The sequence below is a fragment of the Psittacula echo genome, assembly GCF_963264785.1.
Source record: "Psittacula echo genome assembly, chromosome: 3".
Taxonomy (NCBI): domain Eukaryota; kingdom Metazoa; phylum Chordata; class Aves; order Psittaciformes; family Psittacidae; genus Psittacula; species Psittacula echo.
This window is the reverse complement of record NC_137736.1, coordinates 103,745,261-103,762,295: the sequence shown is the minus strand read 5'-3', so window position 1 is coordinate 103,762,295 and position 17,035 is coordinate 103,745,261. Positions and strand designations below refer to the sequence as shown.

The 17,035-nt window shown below is 34.0% G+C and overlaps 1 protein-coding gene across 4 annotated transcripts in view; it reads left to right on the top strand.

Moving 5' to 3' along the window:
* The window catches only part of NBEA (neurobeachin), a gene marked incomplete at both ends in the record, with an annotated part of 526,482 nt that overhangs the window by 156,075 nt on the left and 353,372 nt on the right, over positions 1 to 17,035 (top strand). For all 4 annotated transcript variants that reach the window (XM_080613294.1, XM_080613295.1, XM_080613292.1 and 1 more), the window contains 8 exons: positions 7,427 to 7,506; positions 8,282 to 8,344; positions 8,452 to 8,549; positions 10,583 to 10,675; positions 14,194 to 14,302; positions 16,088 to 16,169; positions 16,363 to 16,486; positions 16,816 to 17,008. In XM_080613294.1, coding sequence (XP_080469420.1) covers positions 7,427 to 7,506; positions 8,282 to 8,344; positions 8,452 to 8,549; positions 10,583 to 10,675; positions 14,194 to 14,302; positions 16,088 to 16,169; positions 16,363 to 16,486; positions 16,816 to 17,008 — 842 coding nt within the window. The remainder of the gene's footprint in view (positions 1 to 7,426; positions 7,507 to 8,281; positions 8,345 to 8,451; positions 8,550 to 10,582; positions 10,676 to 14,193; positions 14,303 to 16,087; positions 16,170 to 16,362; positions 16,487 to 16,815; positions 17,009 to 17,035) is intronic.

The window sequence follows — 17,035 nt, the reverse complement described above, 5'->3', positions numbered from 1 at the left end:
AGGCAGCCATGCAGGTCGCTGAAAGGTAATCAGATACTGCAGATTGCTGGTTGTGTGGAATAGCAGTATAACAATAACAGTTCCAGGATTTTGGTTTTATGTTGGCTTTTATTAGATGGCATGTTCGTAATCACAATTACCAACACTTTCGTACAGTAGTTGGGAAGGCATTTGATAAACTGTGACACTATGCACATTTTCAAAATACATATTATTATCCACTATATCTGAATTTTCTCCTTTTTTGTTTAGTTAGATTTATAGATAAACTTGATGTTTTTAAAGGTTAGTATCAACTTTCTTCCATATTCCTTATCCTCTTCCTTTCTTCCTGTTGCTTAGGCTGCAGAAAGTCTCATGTAATTGGTACGACTAATAAAGTGTTTTATAATACTCTCCTGTCTGTAAAAATGGTTTTCCTTGTATTGAGTTGAAGAATGTCAAGTCATCAGGGAGGAAGATCAGTGGCATAGCAATGGATGTGCAAGTGCAGCATAGCTATGGAATTTTCTCAATGCAAATCAGCCCTAGGAATTTTTTTGCTATTGTTTCACAGATAACTTCTACTTCTGATACAGCTGTAATAACTGTGGTGATTTGCAAATGACTGTGGAAGTAAAATAATTGCTGAAGTGGTGGGTTGCTAAATTTAATTTCATATTAACTTAATTTCATATTAGTTTTTTATCAAATTTACATTAATTGCTTTCAATAGATAATATTCCTGAAAACTTTTCAAAATGTTTAATCACCTGGATGTTACATTGCTTTTCTCCACCAGATGCTCTTTCTTTTAACATTGAATGCAATCTGCCAATGTGATATGCAGGTCTGGCTTATTCAGGCTTATTGTCTTAGAATAATATAATGAGCTGTAGTTAATATGCTTAATGATTATCTTTTCTCCACCTCTGTGGAAAATTTTCAGCAACTTATAACTTCACCAGTGCTAATATTCTAAAAAGTTGAATGTTCCAGGATTTTGGTTTTATGTTGGCTTTTATTAGATGGCATACAGCCACTACTGCCATATGTACCTGGGGAGTTCATGATTTCATAGAACTGTAGAGTGGTATCGGTTGGAAGGGATCTTAAAGATCGTCTACTTCCATTCCCCTGTCATGGGCAGGGACACCTTCCACTAGACCAGGTTTCACAAAAACTCATCCAGCCTGGCCTTGAACACTTCCAGGGATGGGGCAGCCACAACTTCTCTGGGTGCCTCCCAACCCTCGTAATGAAGAATTTATTTCTTATATCTGATCTAAATTTACCCTCTGTCAGTTTGAAGCCATTCTCCCGCTTGTCCTATTACTACATGCCCTTGTAGAAAGTTCTTCTCCAGATTTCTTGTAGCGCCCTTTACGTCCTGAAGGACTGCTATAATGTCTCTTCTTCAGGCTGAACAACCCCAGTTCTCTCAGCCTGTCTTCATAGGAGTGGTGATCCAGCCCTGTTTGTTAAAATATCGAATAATTGTAGAATCATAGAATCATAGAATAGTCAGGGTTGGGAAGGACCTTAAGATCATCTAGTTCCAACCCCCCTGCCATGGGCAGGAACACCTCACACTAAACCATGTCACCCAAGGCCTCATCCAACCTGGCCTTGAACACCGCCAAGGATGGAGCATTCACAACCTCCCTGGGCAATCCATTCCAGTGCCTCACCACCCTCTCAGTAAAGAATTTCTTCCTTATATCCAATCTAAACCTCCCCTGTGTAAGTTTGAACCCGTTACTCCTTGTCCTGTCACTACAGTCCCTGATGAATAGTCCATCCCCTGCATCCTTGTAGGCCCCCTTCAGATACTGGAAGGCTGCTATGAGGTCTCCACGTATAAAAAGAAGTTTGTAAAAGTAAGAAAGACTGTAAAAATACAACAGTGTGAATGTTAGCGTTGCTTCATATTAGTAGCATTTGATATTTCAAAATGGAAGAACATAATACATTTTCTATGAACAGTAAATTTACTGCAAGAAACATAAAAATGTTCCTTTATCAGAGGTAACTGAAGCTCTAAGCTAACTGGGCATGAGAATTTTCAGGTCTGAAGAAGACTGATGGAAAACTTGCCAGTATCCAAAATTTGACTGTATGTGCTGTAGTGGTTTCAAATAATTTACTGTCATATTAGAAAGTAAGCTTATTCATGCAGACATTTTAGTAGTGTGATGCTTTCTTGTCTTCTAGGCATATCATTTTTTATGCTGATACACCAAAACACTTTTTAATATTAGTAGTTTGATTTACTATTACTCTGCTTCAAGGTTTTATTGCCTTCACCTATCTTAATAAAGAACAAAACGGGTGAATTTTGTGTGCTGACACTTCAGTATACTTTGTTCAAAGCCAAGGTGGCCCAATATTGAAGCTTCTTATTCAGCTAATGCTGTTTTCTTATAAAATGAAAGTTTACCCCATTCTTCTCTTCATATTCAGCTCACAAAACAGGTGTAAATCTTTCAAATTATTTAAAAGGCTAAAATACGTATTTCAAATTTGGGATTGTATCTTCTCTTTCATTATCGGTTTCCTGTTTCAAGCTGGTATTTCTTCTTTGAGTCAATATATTAAATTTGTATTGTTTTGCTTCGTTCTGAAGTATTAGAAACACTTTTTTCAGAATTATGCTTATCAGCTAGTTTGATATTTATTCTTAGTGGGCTATAGATATAGATCCACATAGTGGAGGCAATTTTTCTCTTTAAAATTATGAGGTTTACTTTATTTTTTTGTGTTGTATTTGTGTTTGTTTTAAATTAAATTACCAGTCATAAATAGGTGGCAGGACAAAAGTGACTTTTTTATTAATACCATATTAAAGGTGAACTTGTAAACAATTCTCATGTCAGGAAGAGCAGAAAAAGTCAAACCAGTTTCCACAGGAAAGTATCTCTAAACTTAATAATTAATTTTACACTTGGACTATGATTATAGCTATTCTTTTTTTATTTGTCACATGTATGCCTTAACATTTTGTTGAATCACACAGAATAAGATATGAAGGTGGGACAAGATCTTAGGGTTACCCAATACTTGCAGCATCTAAAGACACAGTGAAGCAGGCAATTGAGTAAAAATTATTTAAAATTTTATTACTTCTCTCCATTGCCTTTTGTGGACTTTGGGAATGAATAAAAAGATAAGTGGGGAGAGATTTAGCTCTTTATCTTGCACCATCAATGGTAGATGATGCACTTCAATGGTAATACTTCAAGCTGTCAGAGAAGTCTTAACGTTATGTCACCAGTCTTTGTTCTTTTTTTAATGTTTTGTCTTTTCAGTATAGGTACTAGACTGATATTTAAAGAAAAGCTACGCTGTGATTGTCTTTCAGAAGGAGCAAACCAGACATTTTTAATATCAAAGCAACAGAAAAATTTAAAGACACTTAATCTTTGGAGTCTACTAACTGTTGGATAGTTTAATTTCTTTGATAACCTTTTAAGGAAAAATAAAACATTTATACACTTTTAAAAAGTAATCTCCATGTTGCTGAATTATTTTGATATACAATTTCTGCAATGTAAGAGGGAACTCATTAGAGCCCAACAGGATATTTATGCTTTGAAAAATCTTCACTGAATGACTTATCAACTGCATGGTATTCTCTGAAAATACAGTGGGGAAATAATGAGAAGGTATAAAATGAAGGTAATAACAGAAAAACAAACTAAATATTGTGGTGGGGTTTTTTACTAAGAAAAATTAACTTAGGATACTGAGTGTTAACTCTTAGAAATGTAGTGTGCAAAATTCTAATTTTGGACCCTGTTACGGAGCATCCTTATGAAATACTTGCGGCTTCAAGACTCCCCTTGTTGTATGAGAGAAATGTGCATCTAGGTTCCAGACTATTGAGTAATGTAGTTCATTCATGAGCTTTTGGCCAAGCAGTTCTTTTCCTCTACTAGTGTTTCCTGTGTGCTTCCCAGCTCTTATCCTGAACAGACATTTATGATGTGTATTTTGCCTCCTGCTACAGGATAGAGGGTTCTTAATACCCAAGTTAACTCATGTTAAATAGTTTTTAAGAACATTTGTAATGTTTAATTTTTTTTAACACAAGTAAGAAAAGTGGGAATTATAGAAATTATTGCAAGGAGAAAGTAGCTATAATTTTTCTTTTTGTGTGTTTAAAAATGTTTCACAGAGTAATTTCAAGGGCTGGGTTAGAGTATAACTCAGTTCTCATTAGCTTTGCAGCAGTAAGAAAAAGTAGGCCGTACTGTGAGCCACATAACGTTATGTTATTTATGCATGCATGGCTATCAGATTCTGCTATTTCTGTCATGTTTTATTAATTTAAGGATTAGAATCATGATTTTTACATATAGAAAAAGCCAGATGGAAAAATATTGCATTTGGTTGTTTGTAGAACTGATAGCAGAACGTTTTATTTCCAAAGACAGGATTATAAATCATTATTTTTGTTATTCAAAGCTCCCAGTCATTATTTTACACCAGCACTGATTGTACTTTACTTTGTGAATATGTTTACTTATTCCCTCTTAATTAATTCTGGTTTATGTCCTATAATTGGTCTGTGCTACAAAGATGGGGTTTTTTTTCCTCATTTGTTTTTGTCTGGATAAAGCTGGCTAACTCTCATTTTGAGTGTATATTAAAAAAATATCATGCAAATCATGTGCTATCTGCAATAAATGCATACATAAAGAATCTAAAAGCAGTAAATGATTTAGTGACTCATCCTGGTGTGGGAAAAGGGAGGCATCCTTTCTTTTTGCCAGTTAATAAGAATGTTGCTATTTTTTACTAGGGACTTATGGTTGCTGTACAAGATCTTAAAAGGATTATCTTTGTTTTTGATTTGGTTTGGGTTTGATTTTAGTCTTTAGCAGTGCTGTTATCGGTTTCTGTGTGATGGTGGCACTGAATTGCCTATATCCAGTGATGGGCACAAAGATTGACAGTAAAGAAAACTACTTTTCAATGTCTCTCTCTACCTCAGTATATGTGTGTATAATGTATATTTTTATTTATAGCATAAATTATACTATTGCTTGGTCAATAATGCATTTCTTAGAATAAAAATAAATCTGCAAGTTGTAATTAAGTTCTTCACTTAGTCATGAAATCAGAAAGTGTGATGACATAGCAATTATAGTAGCAAATGCATTTTATGTAGCTTTACAACTTCCTAGGTTAATTAATTCCATTTGATACATATCAGATGACTGTTACATTACTATTTCTGCAGTCATTCTTCCACTCTTTGCAGCTGTCTACTGGTTATGTAGCCTCCAGTTTCTCCAGCCTTTCTTCTTTTTCTCTACAAGTCATCTTAAATTTTTCTAACTAATGTAGTCTTTTGGGTACAGGCTGTCCCCTTATTCTGATTCTAATGCACTGAAACTTCAAGACAACTAAAATATAGGGAATAAGTAGTACTTGAGGACTGAAGGGAAAAGTGCCATTTTGCCTGCATGGCATATAACCTGCAAGCAACAGTTTCTTTGATATCTTTTGCATGTTGAAGAGCCCTTTTCAGGGTTCTCACACATCTCCAGAGAAACTAGTGGGTATGGGAATAAGAAGTATGAAACTTCTTGGAACAAGTTCCTGACTAATTTGGGATATCTTCTTTCTAATACCTCCTTAAAATTTCTGTTACAGAAATACTTTGCAGAACCCATTGCTTTAGTGTTCTGTTTTCTGCTTTAGTAATTACAGTGTTCCAGACAGCACAAAATGCCCTAGTTCATAGGCCTGGTTTTCAGATATTGTCTGATATTGAATCCCAGTAAAGATTCTGGAAGAAGATTCTTATGGAAGATTCTTATGGAAGAGGGTGTGCAAAGAAACAGATTTCTGTGATGCAGTTAGAGGAGTTGAATCTGCATTTGAATTAGGGAAAAAAATAGCTGTTGGCTAGAAGCACACCATTGACATAAAAAACACATGCAATATTTAATGTACTTGCAGCTAGTACCAAAAAATCTAACTTACTTCTATTTTTACAATGGGATTTAGATGTTTCATGGTGCTGTTAGAATGTATGGATATGAAATGATTCCTATAGCTTTAAAGCCTATATGACAGGTTTTTTTACAACAATATTCATATTTCTTTTACACATGATGGTGGGGAGAGGTTGAGATTTATTTGCTTCTTTCTGGAAAATACCCGGTTCTCCTCTCTCCACTCCTAAATGGAAGAAGACTTGAGAGGATTAACCACTCTTGTTTCTCCTGCTAGTCAAACAAGTGTAACTTACCTTCAGGTCTGCCCTTGTTGCAGACTTAAATTACTGTGTGTACAGAAGTGGCTTCACTTCAAGAGTTGCACCAGAGACTATAAAAATATTTTCACTAAAAAGTTACATTAATCTGGATTGGAAATAATACTGAGATGTAGACTGTTAAGCTTTGGTATGTGTTTATCAGCATAAGATGAAATGGTTGATAAAAAAATAAATTAGGTTGCATTTGTTTTCAGTATGCAAAATTTAAGTCTATGACATGCATTTTTTGAAAAATAGGAATTTAACAAAGGAATTTCAAGGTCAATCTTAATTATTTATGAAAGGGGTGAATTGAAAATGCAATAGAGCAAGTTTCAAGTGAGTATGGTTCAGGCTCTGTTTCTTACTCAATTTTTTAGATACTTCTGTTTTCCTAATGTACTTTCTCAACCACAAAAGGAATTATGGATTACAGGATGGGGGGGTGTACTGTTTAATATTTTCTTCAGATTGTAGTTTCTCTTTGGTTAAATAGCTTCAATTTCTGCCACAGGTGTTGGCCACCACTAATATTTCATTAATCCTTTCTCTGCTGTTTTTCATTCAGATGGTTATTTAACATGCTGGCTTTATTATTACAAGTTGTTCTCACATCTTTTAGGTGAGATTCAGCTTTGAGTTCAGACCCTTTTAGGTTAACATGTCCACAGTTAGCTCATAGTAGGTGTTTAAAGTCCCATTGTTTCCAGTGGAATTCAACTCAATGTAGTCATTAGAACCTACTTTTTAGATTCATAATTTTAATCCTGAATTGGGCACTAACATTGGGTTGGTTAAGTATGTCTAGTCAGTCAGTACAGTAGTTGCTTATATTGGGATTTAAAACTCCTGGTTCATATAAAGACACCTACAGTACATACACCTTATTTAGTTGTGTGAGTCTAGACATAATTACTACCTTTCATTTTCCTGTGTCTTTGTACAATAAAATTAAATATATAAACATGGATTTCTTTTTTTCCAAAATGAAATATCACTTATGTATATTGTTGTAAAGTGTGATTCTGAAAGGTTATAGATGATATTATTTGCAAATAAAAACTTTTATATGATGAATAGAATGCTAAATCTGTTGTAGAAACTGTGATTTCTGTAAAGAGCTGCAGTCATTAAAGGAATTAGTTTATATTTAGATGTGGTATATTTTGCTTCTTCCAGATGGTCCTCGGCCCTCACAGAAAGAAATCATATCACTAAGGGCATTTATGCTTCTGTTTTTGAAACAACTTATATTGAAGGTAAAACAGTCTGTTCCAGATGAAGAACTTTGAGTTCTATTATTTACATGTAACAGAATCTTTCACAGTAGTAAATAGACAATACCTGTCATGTATTGTATCTGTTTCTGATTAATTTTAATGTCCATGCACATACTTTAATCAACATAAAGGTAGTAAATCCATGCAATATTTTGTATTAACCTCACCAAACTATGCCAGACATGTTTTATTAAATGTACATGCAGAAATTGTATGACACTATGGAACCTTTCAGGTATATGTGCTTTTTTTGTGTGATGGTAGATGGTTGCTTGATAGATCAAATGAAAAAGGTAATGGTAGTTGTTAAGTTAGTTACTGTTTCACCCTTTTTTCTTGGTTCAAGCACTGTTTGAAATGGTTTAGGACTCTTTCTCTCTGTTACAGTTGAACACTAGTCTTTGAGGTATGCTTTGCCTTTTGAGACTAGACCGAAATCCAGTATTTTCTAGCCTGGCTTTTTCCTTCTGTGTTCTTTTTTTTCTGTCTCAGGGATTGGAGGAGTGGCAGTAATAGCTTATAGTGGCTCAGAGCCCTCACTGTCAGAAGTCTTTCTAGGAATTGAGGGCTGACTTCATACTGTTTCGAATTGTCAGTGTGATAAGGAAAAGCAATGTAATGAAAGAGAGAATTTAGTCCTTTGAGTTTAAGTAGAAAAAACTGTAGGATTGTTTGACTTCATCTAAGTTTTTCATGAGCTAAATCTAAAGAATGTATTTTCTCTGAATAATGCCCCTCTTTTTTTTCTTTTTAGGACAGAGGAGTGAAAGAAGATGAACTACAGAGCATATTAAATTACTTATTAACAATGCATGAGGTATATTTCTGTAATTATCTATCTTTACTGTAACCAGTTGTACCAGCTCTATGGGAAGCCTGCTGCTGAGGTTAGTTTGTAGAATAACATTGATGCTTGTCATACAGGATGAAAATATTCATGATGTACTGCAGCTGCTAGTGGCACTGATGTCCGAACATCCAGCATCCATGATACCTGCCTTTGATCAGAGAAATGGGATACGGTAAGACAGTGAAGTGAGAAAATATCTTAAAAGGTGTCCCAATATCATCACTCTCCAGATTATTGCTTTTTCACATAGATACCACACTTGCTGATGTTTCAAACTACAGTTTTGTTAACTTAGGCGCTTTTTTTTTTTTTTTTTCCAAAATATAGTGGGTTTTGTAGCTTGGAGTAAAAAAAATTCTGCTTAAGGTTATCATTATGATATTTGAAGGTAAATGTACTGTTGTACTTGCTTCTCAATCTCAAATAATTAACAAGATCCATCACAAAGCCAAGCATCTATCTCAGAGTAATTTAGAATGTTTTGTCTTCAGAGGTTTAGCATAATCTGGAGGGGAGAAGAGAAAAATGAGAAATCGTGCCCTAATCTCGCAAATTCTTTCTGAAAAGATTAAAAAATTATATGTGGAATTGATATGTTCATCTGTTTGATGGTAAAATTCATAACTCTTATTTCCCAGAGAAGCAGTATTTTTGTTGTTGTCTTATGCCTAACTTGGTAATGCTTATTTTTTTCCCAGAGAGTAATAATTTTTGTGTTAAAAATTTAGTATTGACTGTAGAATTTTATTCTGTGCCATTCTGAAAATGCTTTGGAAAATGCAAAGGGCTAGTAAACCAGAGAAAAACCCCAACAACAACAAGAAAAAAATAATCTACCATTTTGCAAAAAACCCTAAGATCTTTGTACAAATACTTGGACTTAAAACTGCATGACCATGCTTGTTGAAAGGAAGGCTTATTGTATTCAGGTCTAGGACTTGGTTTTCTGCCTGTAGTTGTCTGTATGGAGCTAGAATTCTATTCCTGATACCTTCTGAAGAAGGGTAGGAATGATCTAGATGATCATATTGTGTAACATTTGTGGCACCAGTATTAAAATTGTTTGGTGTTGTAGTTTCTGTGTTTAGAAGTCTGTGTTGAAAAACTTAGAGAGAATGCACAGGGTTGCAACATTTGTTTATTCTTGTATTAAAAAAAGCCTTACATAGGATTAGGGGTTCATCTGCTTAGATTATCAGAGGACAAAAGCTCAGAGGTTATTTGATAGTGGCATAAGTCCTCTTAAAAGAGCAAGATACTGTCTGCTAAAGCAGCCTTTAGTGGAAGACTACAGGCAGTGGCTAAAAACTGAAGCTCAGCTAATTAAAATGAGAAACTAAAATAAATTTAAAAATTTATTGAAGAACAGTCTAGGGTAAGGGTGATGTTGTCTGTCTCTTAGTCCATTCAAATCAAGGCTGATTTCCTGCCTGAAAGACTGGAATTTGTGCCTTAAACCGATCAGAGAATCATAAAATGACTTGGGTTGGAAGGAACCTTAAAGATCATCTAGTTCCAACCTCTTTTTCATGGGCTCAATGTCCCATCCAGCCTGCCCTTGAGCCCTTAGTAATAAATCAAAGTAGTTAAATTTTCAAGTCTTTTTTATCACAAGTTTAAAAACAGAGGGTGGTGCGGGGGAGGGTTCCCCTTAAAATTTTGATGCAATGAGGATGTGGCTTAATAAATGCATATGGGATTTTGTATGACATATTGCCATATTTCACTTTTGACAAGTGAAATTTTAGTATAAACATCCTGTGATTAAGTGCAGGTACCCTTTCCTGTGTAGAAAGGCTATTAAGTAGGGGGTTTAAGAATGAAAGGAGTTTTTCTGTAGAATGCAGCTGTTCCAGGCATCCCCAGGATGTGACCTTCTGTTCTCTGGTCTTCTTCTGTTGTCTTAGGCTACAAATTCTCAGGCCATCTTTTATTTGATTGTTCCCGTGTAAAAGTATAAGATAAGGTTGTTGCTTTCTGTTACAAAATCTTGAACTGATCCAAAACTGACTGTGTCTCTAACTTAAAGAATTCATAATCAAACTCTTATGCTGTGCTCAGTGCTTTCAGTATATCTTTTCATTTTATGTGAATTGCTATTTTTATGTTTTTCTCTGTTAATAAATATCCCTGTTCGGTTAAATACTATATATATGGTGTTTACTAATAAAATGAAAAATTGTTGAATTTCTTTTTGTTTTTTAGAGTAATTTATAAGTTATTGGCTTCCAAAAGTGAGAGTATATGGGTGCAAGCTTTGAAAGTCCTTGGGTATTTTCTTAAACACTTGGGTCATAAGTAAGTGTATTTTATTTTGTTTTATTTAAATGGTGTATTGAAGTTCACAATTCTTCTCTTTTTGTCATGATTAATGTATAGTCTTTGACAGTCTTTAGAAATTACTTTAAATAAAATTGTTAGGTTTTCTGATTAATGATTTGCATACTCTGCTGCCGTTATACATTAGGATAAAACTGATTTTCCGGTTAACTTAGAATCATAGAATCAACTAGGTTGGAAAAGACCTTTAAGATCAAGTGCAACCATTAGGCCAGGCCTGCCAAGACCAGCGCTAAAGCATAAAGCATGTCACTGAGGGCCTCATCCACATAGTTTGTGAACTGCACAGTGAACATGCACAGTGGTTCCACCATTTCCCTGGACAGCCTCTTCCAATACCTGATTACCGTCTCTGTAAATAAATTTTTCCTAATATCCAATCTAATCTTCCCTGGCACACCATGAGGCTGTTACCTCTTGTAACTTGTTGCTACTGTGGCATTTGAAAAGGAACAGTGATTGCCAAATATATTAGATGCTGAAATCCAAGTTTTAAAACAGTTGAAAAAATTTTTCCAAAAAAACATTTTATAAACATATTTTGCATGTTCAGCTAGGGATAACAGGAAACATATGAGTGTCATCAAGAAATTTTTGTTGGAATTTTCATTGTCATTGAAATAGAAGCTTCAGGACAGGACTTTTAAAAATAGCTTTAAAATGATGGGAAAATCAATATGCTGTTCACATGGGAAAGTTTCAGAAAAAGAATTAAACAGACTAGGTAAATGATTATAAAAGAAGGAGGTAAGGACATACCTCTGTGCAAGAAATATTCATGTGTAAAATGTGGAAGCAAGAAATGTTCACATTAAAAAAAAGGTCATTAAATAGACATGCTTAGTCTAATCTTTTAGTGTTGAGAAATATTTTTGTGTTAAGAAAGAATTAAAAAGCATGCAGTAACTGTAACCTGCTGCTGCGTACTTTTCCCCTTCTATATGCGGTGTTTAGGTTCCTGCTGGGTTCAACCCAAAATGATATTTCAGTGGGAGACTGTGCAGTATAAAAATTAGCCATGTGCTTCACAAGAGAATTTGTCAAGCAAAACCTCCTTAGAAGCGAAGGGAGCTAGGAGTCCAGCCAGAGTGCGGTATTGCTAGACACACTTTTCTCAGTAAGATCAATAAAGTATGTCTGTATAATTGAGAGACAGTTAGCTGAGGATATGCTCCCAAATGGGATTTTTCTTTCAGGATCCAGCAAGCCAACTAGTGTTCTGGGACTTAATAAAGCAAATTGATAGTCCACTCAAGAATCTCCAAGGGCTTTTCAAGCGTTACTTACTAAAAATCATTCACATTAATAGGAGTTGGATTAAGTAATATACACCAGATGAATGTTGGACTTGTGCAGAAGCCTGCTTGTGTCCAAATAAGTACATTTGTTTAGAGCATTCACTGCTTATCCAGTGAATCAAATAGCAAACTCTGTCAGTGGAACATTACAGAAAAAGAAAAGTGAGATTATTCAGAAGCTAAAATTTTATTTCCCAGTCCTTTAGCATCTACTTGTCATTATGGATGTATCAGTGTCGTTTCCATTGTTGAGTGAAAGTAGGTACTTGGCACAAAATTAACTTTGGTTTTCATGTAATTGGAGTAACTGAAATCCACTTTGAATGTTCTGTGTAACTTTCAAATGTTTTGGTATATTTTCAGACTTCTGAACATCTGTAAATGTTTACATTTTATGTAGATTTCTGCGATTAAAAATGCCCTCTGTTTTCATGGTAGTGTGTACGAGCTGGACCTATTTGTGCACATACGTATATATGCAAACATGATTTTATTAAATTGTAGTCAACTACAGGAAAATCTAAGTGATTATAAAATTATAAATCAAATAAAAGTATAAAACTTAAGTTCTGTTTCACAGTACAGAAAACAGGCATTGTATTTTAATACACTAAAGCAGAACTGCATAGAGATGTTATAATGGGATTTGTGAAACTTGATATGATACAATATTAATAACAAATGTGTAGGTACAAAAGAAATTGTCATTGCTGTAGTTCATATATATTCATCACAGATTAAGCTGTAGTGTGAAGGTAATTGATTCTTGTGTTAGATGAGAGCCTGAATAACTTATTACAATTTGTGATCTCTGATGATGTACTATTTGGTCTAACCTTAACAGTTGGAAAAATCCTGTCCTTTCTTTCTCTGCCAGCTTTGATTCTTTCTGTGCCACCACTGAAATCATAGTCCATTATTTACTTTTGTTTTTTTACTTAGACATTTGAACCTTCCAAAGAATTTTTACTTCCATTTGATACATCATAGCTCACAAGGTTGAATACCTGTAGTTTTTCATCATAAGCAACTCATGAACTCTCTTCTGTGAGGAGAAGAGTACACACTATTGTACTTTGTTGCCATTCTCTTTTGTGGTTATTCAAAAATTCTAATATAATCTACTAATTTCAAAATTTTTAGAATATATGTAATTTGAACCCGTGTTGTTATCATCAGTAATAATGAAAAGAGTTTCTCAGATTTTCAATACATAAACTTTTGCAGAAACTTTACTGTATTTTAATTTATTTCAGCTTTTTCTACTGCTTTAATATAGATTATTAATTACTTTGAATAATGTTTTTCATTTCATAATTGTTACAATAGTAGGTAAATTTAATGATGCTTCTGCTTACAAGAAGTACTCTTTATTAATGATGTTATATCCAATTTTAACAAGTAGTGTTCTGGGACAGATCAAATTCACAGGTGTAAGATGTTTTCTCCTCTTTTTAAGATTCAAGTAGTTTTTGACCCTATCTGTAGAATTTATAGAGTCATAGAATGGCTTGTGTTGGAAGGGACCTTAAAGATCATCTAGTTTCAACCACCCTGCTATGAGCAGGAACACCTTCCACTAGACCTTCCCCATGACCATGCACTTTAATCATTTGGAATTTTGTAACTTTTCAGGATTTTATTTTCTTTGCATTGTAGTGCATGTTATTCCAGGATTTAATTATTGTGGCTGCAAAAGAGAATGCTATATAAAAAGAATGGCAGTACTGCTATATCCGCATATGTTCATATTTATGTTGAAAGATCTTGAGGTTGGATTATCCTGAATCCGTGAAAGAGTGACAAATGATATATTCTGCAGTGATCGCATTTTATCCAGCCTGTGAACATCTTGCACTCTTTCAGCCTGACTAAGATAGAAAGGGATTCCTTTGTCTTTTTCCACTGTGAAAATCATGAAGGGTGAGAATAGTGTGTGATATACTTCATATAAAGGCACATTCTACGTACAACATTTTCTTGTTGAGAACCTTTGTGTATTACTGCAATTGTGTTCATATTGGGAAAGATCTTAAATTATGTTTATTTTATAACGTTTACAGAATAAAAAGTTCGAGACCTATTTAGTTCAACTTCAAAATAGTTGGCTTTTGGATTTTCTTGCATTTACTAAAATATTCAAGGCATTTTCCTAAAGTTTTTTGTTTTCTCTTCCAGGCGAAAGGTTGAAATCATGCATACCCACAGTCTTTTCACGCTCCTTGGAGAAAGGTTGATGCTACATACAAATACAGTGACCGTTACAACATATAACACACTTTATGAGGTACAAATTATTAAACATAGAGATTGTAGTCTCTATTGTAAAAAAATATGACTTAATTAGTTGTGGCAGTGCTTTGCAATATCATGATTCTCAAAAGACTTTTGAGAAAATTTTAGATAGAAATTTTAAGAAAGGATTTCTGTGTTCAGAATGTACTTTGCAATGCTTTGGATATTTTTATTAAAAATGTCATAATTTTTACATAGTCTCTATAAAACTTTCCACTTATAGCATTGCATATAGATGTAAGAGATCCTGCTATTTAAGATGTTCATTGCTTTCCACAACAACAAAGTTATTGTACACCTTCAATTGCTCTTTCTCCTCCATTGTTTGGAGGACATTTTCCATTGCAATGGAAAGTGTTCAAGCTAGAGATGCCTTTTTTTTTTTTCCATTTTCTTTTTTTCCATCCCTTTCAAGTTTACAAAATTTTTTTAAGTGCAATTTTAATTTTTTAACTACAAATGCTGATTGTATTACAAAATGATAACTGAACTCAACCACTTTCATGTAATAGATACTGCTTGAGGTGAGTGAATGTGACCTCGAAGCATTCAAATGTTCATGTAAGGTACTTGTAGAAACCTTAGAGTTCTGAGTCTGAATAACCTAGAAAATGTTCTCATATGATTGTAAAAACACAAATGTCATCTGTTTGCTAATGACTTACTCAGCCATCAAATTATTTTGTATTGCACGTATCTAAGCTTACCCAGTATGTTTTGACCACTTGGGTCTCACAGTCTAGACGTCACTGCATTCATATTTCTGAGAGCTTCTGTGATTGCTCAGAAAACACATAAGTCAGTGACAAAATAAAAATCCTCATGGAGTTCAGCATCCACAGACATTTACATTTTAAAAATAGCCAGAAGAGGCAAAAAACGAGTTAAGTGCCATAAGTACAAGGGATTTCCTAAGGAAATGATGCAGGTATTTTCTCTGTTCTCTCATAAAAAGCAATGGCATACTTGCTTTCTATTTTAAATACCATTATGTAAAGACCCATTCAAAGATACTGTATTTACAGCTGGCATTAGTTTGAGTATTGATTATTGATTAATGAATGAGCTGAAGTTCTGCTTTAAAATTAATCAGAATTACTAGTGAAATTACTCTGTTCTGAAATATATTTGCTTGAATGTACTTACTGAGAAACCCATATTAATATCATTACATTTTTAGTTTGTTCTTAAAGTTGCATGCATAGAACCAGTAACAGGTATGCCAGCGTGACAGGTCTGTGGCATTGCCTCAATACAGATGAATTAGTTTTTCAGGTACAATGTGTGAAACAGGACAATGATCTGTCGTACTCAGTATGGGAAGCCCCAGGATTATTCTTAGGGATGCTGTCTGTGACTATCCTCTTTCCTAGCTGGAGAAAAACAAACCCACTTTCAAGAATTACTTGGTTTGGTTATGGATGGAATGTATGAAAATGACTTCTAGTGTACAGTGCTTACAAAAGAATTTTTTATCCACAAAAGTATAACACTATAAGGAATGGAAATGAAATTATCTTAAAAAAAAAATTATTGTATATTTAGTTAGCTAACTAAAAAGCTAGTTAACCAGATACTGTACAAGCATGAAAATGCTGATCCTTGCATAGAGGAATTGCTTGTTTCCATTCTTTAAGAATAAAAATATTTTACCAAAATGTTTTATATGAAGTTACAGTGTGGCCATAGTAATTGTTCTTTAAAAAATTTTAAAAAAGCGAAGGAATGCTGTAATGTTTAATAAAAATGGTAAAAGGAACTTAATATTCTGTTTTAGATTTTGACAGAACAAGTATGCACTCAAGTTGTTCATAAACCACATCCAGAGCCAGATTCTACAGTGAAAATTCAGAATCCAAGTAAGGACGATATATTATGTTTGTATGATAAATGTATTGCCTAGAGGCTGAAAGAATATGATTCAAGAACCAAGAATAATTCATTAGTGTATCTCAAATACATACAGGTTTCAGTTACTACTTACATTAGTTGCTGTCAGCAACTTTTTAGTGTTGTTAAAATGTGTTACGTAACTAATGTATTCTTTCAAAGTGATTCTTAAGGTGGTGGCAACGCTGTTAAAAAACTCCACGCCAAGTGCAGAGCTGATGGAAGTTCGACGCTTGTTCTTATCTGATATGATAAAACTCTTTAGTAATAGCCGTGAAAACAGAAGGTATGTCACCACAAATAGTATTTTATCATCAATTTATGGGTAATAGCACTCTGTTATACTCTTGTGTAAAGTTTTATACTGTATATTAAATGGAATACATGAAAAGTAAATGGAATAGGTTTATGGTAACTTTTCTCAGTTCAGCAACTAGTATTAGGTTCTTCTGTCTAGAATATGCTTCAAATTTTTATTCATCCTGAAGTATTTTTGAGTTTCTTCCTACCATTGGATTGATGTTCAGAGGAGATGTTCCTCCCATTTTAACCATCATTATTTTAAAATAAAGAAGCTTTTTGTGGATATATTTTGACCTAATTATTTCACTTTAGATGTTTACTTCAGTGTTCAGTGTGGCAGGACTGGATGTTTTCTCTGGGATACATTAACCCTAAGAATTCTGAAGAGCAGAAGATCACAGAGATGGTGTACAACATTTTCCGTATTCTCTTGTATCATGCGATAAAATATGAATGGGGAGGCTGGAGAGTGTGGGTGGATACTCTTTCTATAGCTCATTCCAAGGTAAGAAATGGCGCGTAGATGTTGCTT